At 32.3% G+C, this 11095-nt stretch overlaps 2 protein-coding genes across 5 annotated transcripts; both read right to left on the reverse strand.

Annotated features, from left to right (window-relative positions):
• Positions 1-21: 21 nt before the first annotated feature.
• Positions 22-8552, reverse strand: LOC129245119 (calcium-transporting ATPase sarcoplasmic/endoplasmic reticulum type). 4 transcript variants are annotated; one of them, XM_054883113.1, is made up of 10 exons: positions 8417-8552; positions 5966-6112; positions 5874-5891; positions 5731-5813; positions 3354-5525; positions 3172-3287; positions 2845-3081; positions 2676-2793; positions 2480-2597; positions 22-247 (listed from the first exon to the last, which is right to left on the reverse strand). In XM_054883113.1, the coding sequence occupies exons 2-10, from the start codon at positions 6081-6083 to the stop codon at positions 219-221; spliced, it is 3009 nt and encodes a 1002-aa protein (XP_054739088.1). In that variant the 5' UTR covers positions 6084-6112; positions 8417-8552; the 3' UTR covers positions 22-218. The 4 variants fall into 4 exon arrangements, with proteins under 4 accessions (XP_054739088.1, XP_054739089.1, XP_054739085.1 ...); XM_054883114.1 differs by lacking the exon at positions 22-247 and adding an exon at positions 441-727; XM_054883110.1 differs by lacking the exon at positions 22-247 and having other exon boundaries at positions 1960-2597.
• Positions 8553-9063: 511 nt separating this feature from the next.
• Positions 9064-11018, reverse strand: LOC129245560 (uncharacterized). Its single transcript, XM_054883778.1, has 4 exons — positions 10951-11018; positions 10112-10305; positions 9753-9826; positions 9064-9488 (listed from the first exon to the last, which is right to left on the reverse strand). The coding sequence occupies exons 1-4, from the start codon at positions 10993-10995 to the stop codon at positions 9118-9120; spliced, it is 684 nt and encodes a 227-aa protein (XP_054739753.1). The 5' UTR covers positions 10996-11018; the 3' UTR covers positions 9064-9117.
• Positions 11019-11095: the final 77 nt, after the last annotated feature.

Consider the following 11095-nt stretch of genomic DNA (forward strand, 5'->3'; position numbering starts at 1 on the left):
ATGAAATAAAAATTCAACCAATGCAATTATTTGTTATATTTATTTTATTTCACAATCCACATGAATCACATTGCAAAATTTTAAACAAATCCTTTAAAATTTTCATACCTTAAGGATATTGCAATTATTAATATCAACTTGTAGACTAATGTGCGTAACATCCCGCTTTTTAAATGTGTATTTTTTGAGTGGATTTGAGAGCCTTGGTCATCTAATGCTTACCATTTAACGATAACGGCTTCAGGAACTAGAATTAATTATTATGCACAGATTAATATATTTATGCAGCACCGTACATTAATATGTGAATTATATATGCATTGCATATAAGTCTCCACATTAGAAAAAAAAACATGGTAACATTATTTAAAGCCATCGGAAGGTTTCGTAAATAGGGAAGCTGCAAATAGATCTTAAAAGTATAAGTATAAACTTCAGTGTAATTTTTGGGTATTTGATATTTGGGTGTCGTTGAAATCGTGGCGTCTTACATGATACAATTAATTGATGTTTACAAATCAATATTTAATGCAAAGGGATATTTGTTACAACCATAGGACAAGCATCTCGTAATATGGCCAGGAATTATAGGTCGTGGATTAAGCCTTTCATCTAAGATTGTTGTAGGACCGGTAAGGCAGATTTCATCACATAGGAATTTGTCATTATTCTTATTTGAAATATTAAACAGCAGACTCAATTATTTTTTAGTGGAACGTGGGGTTGACTGTATGAAAACGGAAATTTGAAATAATGTATGTAGGTATATTTGAATAAAAATGTGTATATAACTTTTGGGCAACCAGCAATTGCGTATATACATATATATGGCACGCAAATAGATTTTTCATTATGAAAAATCAAGGCACTTGAGACGTTGTCAAATGTTCAAACAATGAAAGCGGATATTATTTTGCGAATTATGAGATGCATATGTATGTATGCATGTGTGCAAGCTAGGGGTTATAAATTTTTGGCGCAAAATTGTTATGCTAAGCAGCAGAAAGTTATAGTTTTCGAAATAACACCTATAAGCATTGACATGACAATTATAAAACACACGTCAGAAGCTTTTGAGTATTAAATTCACACTTTAAAAAAAATATTGCTTGGAGTTAAAATTTAATTTGGTATATTTCGTACGACTATAACCGCGCAACAGCAATTCAATAATAATATCACACATGCACAATAAATCGATGTATTCGTTAATGGATATTAGTAATTGAGAGGCACTACTCCTGTTTTTATTTTCTTTGAATAAATCAATCAATAGATTTAGAGAACTTGTCCTTTTTCAAAAGCATGTGGAAAATACCACCTGCTGACAAGTATGTGCCTTAAGATTTAAAAAAATATCAGCAAACTCAATAAAAGCTAGATAATCCGTGATTTTGTAGTAATAATTTAGTGGCTTGTCTTTACAATCAAATCAGTGGGATCCGTACACACTAACATAAACCCGTTAACTTAATCGGTACTTTAATGCCATCGGATTTAGGTTCTTATTGGGGGGATTCTCTTTATTTACATGCAATGATGCTCACGAGTGCAGACGGCAACTACTAATGCGCCGATGACCCGATAATGATAACTACCACGACATTTGAAACAATTCGCTTCAGGCTTTTTAACAGCGATATATTTCAATGCAACAAGTTGAGTCTACGAAAAATATCATTCAAATTGCTAAAATTGAAACACAATTTTATTAGTATAAGTACATTGCTATTTAATCGGTAGAAATTTTGATGAACCTTGAGAACGATCTTCTCAAATATTGTAATTAAATCCACTTCAATAAAAAATCCCTTAATAATAAATTATCGCAAAATCATGCGATTCAAATCAATAATTTTGTATGACTCTTTCAGACTATTAAAATGCAAAGTACACAATATCAACCGGAAAATTTAAATATTTTGTACTTTCATACCTTATCGAATTAAAATTTACATATGGAGATTCAGTAATGCCTTTATTAAGTGAAATTTCGAAAATTTTAATGATGACTTTTATTTACATATTAATTGTAAAGCAAGCATAAAAATAATTTTTTCTGACTGTTATGCTTTAAGGTAGTTTATCTAAGCAGGAAGATATTGGTAATGGTCATATATGCTATAATTTGTAATTGAGTTGGAGTATTTTACCTAACGAACTTAAAGAATTAGTTCATGTAAACATTGAAGGCATTACTATACTGTTATTTTTTAATTAACCTAAAATATTTAAAAATAACATTCTCCAAGCTCTTAAATTAGTTTCAGTAGCGTAATGCTAAAATATTAAAATTTAAATCTGTCATACGGAAAATTAGTATAGATAATTAAATAGTTGTTTTAACTAATTTTTCTAGAAATGTGTATGTATATAAGGTTTTTTGAATAAACTATTTAAAGCGTCATTGCATACAAAAGGCCAAAGAAAACGGCCCACATTAAAACAATCCCATGCATTTTTAGAATGGGGCTCTCACCGTCAGTAATTTTTCTAGCAACGAATTTCAGTGTTTCATCTAATAAAACTACAGGAATTGAGAATTTCATCACAGTCAGCCACTCCTCTCCAGACAGTGGAGTCACTTGGAAAACGGTCTATAATTAAACAGTTATATTTCTCCATTAATTTACTGAATAAGTTTTCTAACTAGCTAGTCAATGTACTGTACTTACAGAAAGGACTTCCACATAAAGAATAACAAAATGAAGCGTAAACGAAAGAGCCATAGAACCAATTAGCCACATATTGCACCATGGGGGCATAGTAATGAGCGACTGATTTTCAGACAAACTGTAAAAGAGCGTTGTAAATAATTTACAAACAAGTGTTTTTTTTTTTTACCTGTTCATTGCGTTTAACATTTCAATTGTTACAAGTACGGATAGAGCCATAGTCATTGCGTGAGGGTCACTGAATATTTTGCAGTCGACACCTTTGAAGTCATCCCCTGGGCCAATACATGACAAATGGTGAGTTAGCTGCCAATAGGTTAGATGAGGACCTGTTTCCGCAAATATAAACCACCAAGCAGCAGCGCCGACTGTTGCAGCTCCCACATAGCCACCAATAGCCATGTATCTAAATGTATAATATATATAGAATTATATTATTGTTTAAGAACTTCATTTTTAACTAAATTGACATAATTATATATACATATATATTTACCGGAAGAATAGCCAGCCTGAAATAAGACCTTCGTCAGCTTTGCGTGGGGGTTTCTCCATGATATCCAAGTCAGGTGGGTTGAATCCAAGAGCAGTTGCTGGAAGACCATCTGTAACCTGTAAATATACAAGAGTTAAGTGTAATTTGCAATTTAAAAATAAAATTCATTTAGTAATATTTACCAAGTTAACCCATAACAATTGTACAGGAATCAGAGCTTCTGGTAATCCCAAAGCAGCAGTTAAGAAGATAGAGACTACTTCGCCAATGTTCGACGAAATAAGGTAACGAATAAACTGTTTCATATTATTATAGATTGCACGGCCTTCTTCAACTGCAGATACAATGGAAGAGAAGTTATCGTCAGCGAGCACCATCTCGGCAGCTGATTTGGCTACAGCAGTGCCTGAACCCATTGCAATACCGATTTCAGCTTTCTTAAGAGCTGGTGCATCATTGACACCATCACCTGTCATAGCAGAAATTTCATTCATACTTTGTAGATATTCAACAATTTTCGATTTATGCTGCGGTTCTACACGTGAAAATAACCTAGATCGGGCACATGCTGCTTTTTGTTCAGCGGGTGAAAGGTCATCAAATTCACGACCGGAGTATGATTTTCCAGTTGTGTCTTCGTCTTCCCCAAAAACTCCAATACGACGGCAAATGGCTTCAGCAGTGGCCTTATTATCGCCAGTTATAACAATAACACGGATTCCAGCTGCTCGGCAACGGACAATAGAATCGAAAACTTCTTTACGTGGTGGATCTAACATGCCAACAACACCAACAAATGTTAAATTAATTTCATATTGATAGAATTTTGTTGAATCGCCCAAGTCCATTTCATCTGGGCGCATAGGGCTATCAGCAACAGCTAAAGCCAGACAGCGCAAAGTATCTCGCCCAGTACCATACTGTCCAGTTAGAGCCAAAATTTTGCTCTTGAGAGCAGAAGTTAGTGGAACTTTACTTGTTCCAACACGTGCATGCGTACAACGATCCAAAACGCCTTCTGGAGCACCTTTAACAAATAACTTAGGACCTGTCCCCAAGCGCGATGCTTTCAAGGGTGTACAGTACGAAGACATTGATTTACGATCTCGCGAAAATTCAAGAGTGAATTCTTTTTTCCATTTAGTTTCGATTTCTTGCCGCACAATTATAGCGGCTGAACGACGATCTAGTCCACTTTTATTTACACTGAAGGGATTCAGTTTTTCCGCAAGTACAATTAAAGCTGTTTCTGTCGCTTCACCTACCTTTTCAAAGCATTGTTTGAACTCATTGTAATCAATTGCGGAATCATTACACATAATACAAATAGTAGCGAGTTCTTGAAGTGCCTCATATTCCGAGGCTTTTACTCGTTGGCCACCCAAAAAGAGTTCACCCAAAGGTTCGTAAGTGGATCCTGTCAGCTCAAACTCGAGGAAGCTGCTATCACTGCCTTCGACCTTATCAAAAATGAACATTCTTGAAACAGACATTTGATTTGTGGTTAAAGTACCAGTTTTATCTGAGCAAATCACCGATGTGCAACCTAATGTTTCTACAGATGGTAATGATCGCACGATAGCATTTTTCTTTGCCATACGACGAGTACCCAATGCCAAACATGTTGTAATTACAGCTGGCAAACCTTCTGGAATGGCTGCAACAGCCAAAGCAACAGCGATTTTGAAATAATAGATAGCACCTTTTATCCACGAACCACCATGAGCGGGATCATTGAAGTGACCAATATTGATAGCCCACACAGCAACACAAATGATCGAAATAACCTTTGAGAGCTGCTCGCCAAATTCATCTAGTTTTTGTTGTAATGGAGTCTTGATTTCTTCCGTTTCTGACATTTCTGTGCGAATTTTTCCAATCGCTGTATTCAAACCCGTACCAATGACGACGCCACGAGCTTTTCCAGCAGCCACATTTGTACCCGAAAACAAGATATTCTTTTTGTCTTGGTTAACGGCACGTGGATCGGGAATAGGATCGGTATGTTTAATGACCGATATTGATTCACCAGTCAGAATTGATTGATCGATTCGTAGGGTAGTCGAGTAGATGTGTGTTAATCTAATATCAGCAGGAATTTTATCTCCTACTGATACCTCGACAATATCTCCAGGAACAATTTCCTTTGCTCTAATTTTCTGAATTCCAGACTTATCCTGACGGACCACTTTACCCATTTCAGGCTCATATTCTTTAAGGGCTTCAATAGCAGACTCAGCATTTCGTTCTTGCCATACACCTACAACGGCATTTGCTATCAAAATTAAAAGAATAACTAAAGGTTCTACAAATGCTGTGAATGTATCTTCGTGCTCTTCAAATAAAGCTAAGACCTGAAAGACATGAATTCAAAATGTACGGTGCAATCAAATTATTGAAATTATAAAATTTGTTTTAAAGTATATGCTAATAAAAAACATGTAAACTAATAAAGTAAATTTTTTAATATTCTAAGTACACTGCGAATTTCTTAAATGCTGGAAATCTGCTATCAACACTTAATAATAGCTAAATTCTTAAGTGAAAAATTGAACTTACAAAAGAAATGATAGCGGCCAATAACAGAATTTTCACAAGAAGATCATCGAATTGCTCTAAAACAAGCTGCCAAATAGTTTTTCCTGTAAAAACATATCTTTTTTTGTTAATAAATTAAAATATGGTATATCTAGTTCTTATACCTTCTTCCGTCGGCAGTTCTAGTAAGGAAAGAATGAAAAAAAAAACAAGAGTTTAGCTATGTACATAGGTACTAAGTAACAAAATTTTGTACCGTTAGGACCATATTTCTTTTGATTGGATTTAACTTGTTCCAATGTTAGTCCACGTTCCGGGTCTGTGCCAAAAAAGTTTAAGGCCTGTTCGACGGTTTTAGCGTGGCCGTCTTCCATTGTTACTAAATACTCGACGCTCAGGAAATCTGAAAAAGAAAAGGAATAAAAGCTTGTTTTAAATTAAAATTATTAATAATATTGAAAAACGTTGTTGTGGCTATTACACGACGCTCGGTCTAAAACTGTTGTTAAAAGTACATTTAGCTGCTTGCATATGTTGAACGTTTAAATGAACTAAGTATTCAACGATGCCGTTGGTGCGTTATAAAATTAGTATATCGATAGTTGTTTAAGTGGTTATAACTATATACTGAAAATTTGACAACACTGGAAGAACAAAGTTATTTACAAAAAAAAAAAAATTTAAACCGATAATTTGATAACTGAGTTGAATGACGTGGACTTTTTACTGCTCCATTTTTAGTTTGCATGTGCAACAGACTAATCCCTGAGAGGAGTGTGATTTAGTTTCTTCTTGTGCACTTTTATGGGTTTTGCCAATTGTAAAAATGTTTAAGATTATAAGTAACGAGTGTTATCACTATCAGTCCTGGTTCGGGAAAATCTACTTTGTGCTGGCATATATGTATGTCAATACTTAAGTATATATATTATAATATGAATCAAAAAGGTGCGCTAAATTTCTGTCCAATAGTAAATATCGCAGAACAGTTTAGTGCTTCTAATAGTAAACTAAATTATGAATGTTGGATGTAAACGCTATACTATACTTACATACTTATCTTAAATATATCCAAAGTGCATTTACTTGGTTAGAACAGATAATCAGCTGCACTTTCCTTATGTGACAATTTTCCGAGCAGGTCACAGATAAAACTTTTATTTATACACATTTACCTAACACTATTAAATGCTTATTTTTAAGCAAATCTTTTTAATGCGTCTTATTTTAGCAATTGAGAGAAACTATAACAAAAGACAAATGCGATGGCGAATTTTACTGTAGAACGCAACGATGTACCATTGTCTTTCATGATATTGAGGAAGCATGGCCTGACACCTGTCATTTAAAGAATTGCCAACTGTTAAAATAAAATTCGAAACACTCAGAAAAATGTAGTGGTTTTACAATAAGCTATTATTATTATTTGTCGAAAAACTTGCAAAACTCATTTATGTAAATATATACACCAGAGGGATTATAACAATTTATAAATGCGAAGTAATTTTGTAACATTGATTTTATTAAAGTTCGACTTAAAAACAGAGTGTACTTAATACTTAGGAAAAAGTTAAGATTTTAGATTTTGTGAAACACAGAGTCTTAAAAATTGATGAGAAAAAATATTTTCAGGAAATTTTAAATATCCTAGAAGTTTAATAAATGCAAACACAACCCTTAAACGCGATTCTATTTTAAAATACCTACATTTACCCCAACCTTATAACTTATACATATGCATCTGTATGAATAATACATATCTGTAGTCGTTTATATACTCTAAATACATATATATGTTTGTGTATAAATTTGGTAGATTATTGCAAATTTGGTCACAAATATGTTAGGTTAAATATGGCAGGTGTATATTAACTATCCGATACATAAATCATTCGAAATTGTTGGTTTGATTATAGATAAATGTTTCGTTAGATATATTATAACAATAAATACGTACGATTGAGCAGATACTGCGCCAACCCTGATTATTATTAGCAGATAATTACGTATGAGCATATACGTATATGTATATATGTACATATACATATATCTCGAAACATACCTAGGCATACATAAGATGTTTTACCCACTGTTTAGTGTAAATTATAATATTTCTAAAGACATGAGTATGGCATTTCCAGAGTTAGAATTGTGCGCAAACTCCATAGGTGACTTAGCTAATATGATGAGATGAGAGTAGAATTATAATGTGTGCACGGGTATGATATGTGTGAGTATCCATACACATTATCACTGTTGCCCAGGAGACTGTCACATGGTCTGCTCCAATTTTGTTCTGTGCTTAGTATTCTAAAAATAATTCATTTTATAATAGCTGTAGAAATTCATCTTTCCTTGTCATATATCATTACGAAAAGCTTTTGTTGATATCATTCGGTTTTAGAATATTATGTTAAAATTTTAAACCTTCCGAGAGATTTTCATTATGCATATGATGCGATGTTATGAGATTCAATGATTCAATATAAAATATATTACACTTTACACTTTTTTATAAACTCACAAAAAACGGATTTTCATCCACCTCGAAACAAGCATTTCTTTATTATTTCGAGTAGTTTTTAGATCGAAAATGATGTTTGATTACAGATATCACTAAAAAAATATTCTTTAGGAGTTGTGTGTTTATTTCGACTAAATTCCACATAAAATTTTGAATAAATTATTGTGGATTTTAAAAACTTACACCAATTTTTAACTCGGCGTCAATACTTAAAATTTTAAAATTTTCTTATTGCGAAACAATGTTTAGCCCAGCCGAAAATAAGAGCTAAGGAAAGATCGCGCTTTTGAAACGATCGACGGCGACTGAATAAAATGAGAACAAATGCCTGATGAGAGTGCCTTTCCAAATTACAAAAATCTTTGATTTTGGCAAAATTCCCAAATAGACAGACTCTCTATCACCCGGGAAAATACTTTTGGCACGTAAAATTTTCTAAACAATCTCATTTCATATATGATATTTATCACAAAAAAATGTAAATGCTTTTCTATATTCTCATTATTACAGTGGGTGATTTTTGATTCATATATAAATAAAATAATTTGCTGATAATATTCAAACAGTGATGGTAAAAGTTACTTACAAAGTAAGTTGCTTTAAGTGCGTACGCGTGTTGATGTATACACATATGTATCTTATAATGAGCTGCTGTAAATATTCAGCTATTAAGTTTTAAATATTGAGCGATTAAAATATTTCATAATTTTATTTCCACTAAGCCTTACGGATTACCAGTAATTTTGCTTTATTTTATTAATTTTTACAACTTATTAGAGAAATATTCTATCATCTATTATTGATTGAAAAAAAAAAATCATATAAGCAAGTGTGTTTTTTATCTTATATGTAGAGGAAAGCAACTATTTATATTTCGTTTTAAATTAGACATCAGTTTGAAGTACACGTGTTTTTAAATACTTTCGCATAGAATTTTTTTTCCCCCAACATCCTTTAGTTTTCTCTGATTGTGGTTGTAAGTATACCCGGTCATCAGTGGGATATATTTGAACGCTTGCAGGAACCAGTGGCAATGAATGAATGGATGACTTGTGTAGAACACTTGGTTCGTCTTTCAAGAACGAATACTGAATTTCAGTTTGCACTACCTTTGATACACTTTGTGTTAAAGAAGTTGTATAACAAATATCAATGAAGAATAAAATCGCTCCTGCAGCCGATAGGGTTCCGAGAATTAGAGCGTTTGCTTGAATATCTATTGGTATGTACTCCAATGTTCCAAATACTAAACCCGCTGAAATATATATATATTTTTTAATATGAAGAAAAAAATAACAATTTTAAAAATTGTGTTCAAAATTTTAGAACGATTCTTGATTCATTTTTCGAATTTGTAGAACAAGTGAAGATATAGGTAATTAATAACTATTAATGCGGAAGTCAAGCGGGTACATGATATATTTGATAAGCTACAATTTTTAAAGTATGAGTATGCCCGAATTATGTGTTCATAAAAGTATGAACTTCTTGGTCTCAGGTATATAAGATCCAGAATTACCTTCAGTAAAGAAAAATATTAATCCACAAATTAATAGTATTTTCTCACACGTCCCATATTTATTGCCATTCAATCTGAAAATAATTCAATATGGTTCATTGTATGCATTTATTTTGAAAGAAAAAAAGTAAATAAAGGTAGCATATATGTAGATATAGTATAGTATATACTATTAACTTCTGCGCATATGGTTGCACATCCATATCCGTAGAAAATATTTTATGATTTACTACAAATATTTGATTTATGGAGTATTGTTCAGTTAGAAAAGTTTCACTGTATTTTACAAGTATGTTATCGAAAATAAATGCATTACGGAGTAATAGTCAAATAATTAAATACGAAGTTGACGGAATTACCTTGAAAGCAAAAAAGCCCCGGCTATTAACGTATATCCACCATAAGTGAGCATGCTAAAATCGTTTCCAGCCTGGGACCAATTTAAGTTATTAAGTAAGCTCCATTCACTTGATAATTTTTGGTTTCTTTTGTAAACTTGCTCGCCTTGGCTATCTGTGAGCTTTTTGGTGATTAAAGCAGCGAAAGATACTGCCTTAAATAAAAATAAAAGATAATAGAACATATGCATATTGAACTGGGAAATATGTATGTACGCGTGTGCATACAAAAGCATATACTTACATATATGCGGGTGGCAATAAACTTTCGGCCAAAATGAATACATATGTATGTAAGTGCATTAGTAGAATTATTAGGCTTTTTTATTTTATATAGAGTGCAACAATTAGGGGTTTATTGCATACATGTATACGAGGATTAAATTAGGTTTTTGAGCAATTCATTGCCATTTTAACAATATTAGTTATGAACGTTTATATAATACTTATATGATTCAAAATAAATTTACGTATGAATATTCATCCATACATAGATAAATGCATTTGAAGGAAATACATTTTTCAACATTGCGAAGTTCGTTTCTTTTATATATCAAAATAAACTTCTACATATATGCACTTTATCTATACAGGAATATAAGAAAAGGAAAATATTGTTTAAGTAGGAAATAAGTAGCACCACATTTATTATCAACGACATACATATGTACCAAAATTGCACAGTACGTTTTGACACGAAAATTTATTTTGAATAAAGTGCATTAAATTTTTGTACACTTAAATGAAGACATGCCTTTCAATTAAATTGTATAAAATTCAAAAAAATTCCATTTACTTACTAACTCCAAAAAAGCAAGAAAACTAGAAACCGAAAACCAACCCATTCTTACCGAGTTAACTTTGACAATTAACGTTACAACTAAAAGTGAATATAAAAAAGCTTGACTTTAACTTTCTCAACTTAAACAAGACAAATGTATATAG

Source organism: Anastrepha obliqua, chromosome 4 (assembly GCF_027943255.1).
Source record: "Anastrepha obliqua isolate idAnaObli1 chromosome 4, idAnaObli1_1.0, whole genome shotgun sequence".
NCBI classification, from domain to species: Eukaryota; Metazoa; Arthropoda; class Insecta; order Diptera; family Tephritidae; genus Anastrepha; species Anastrepha obliqua.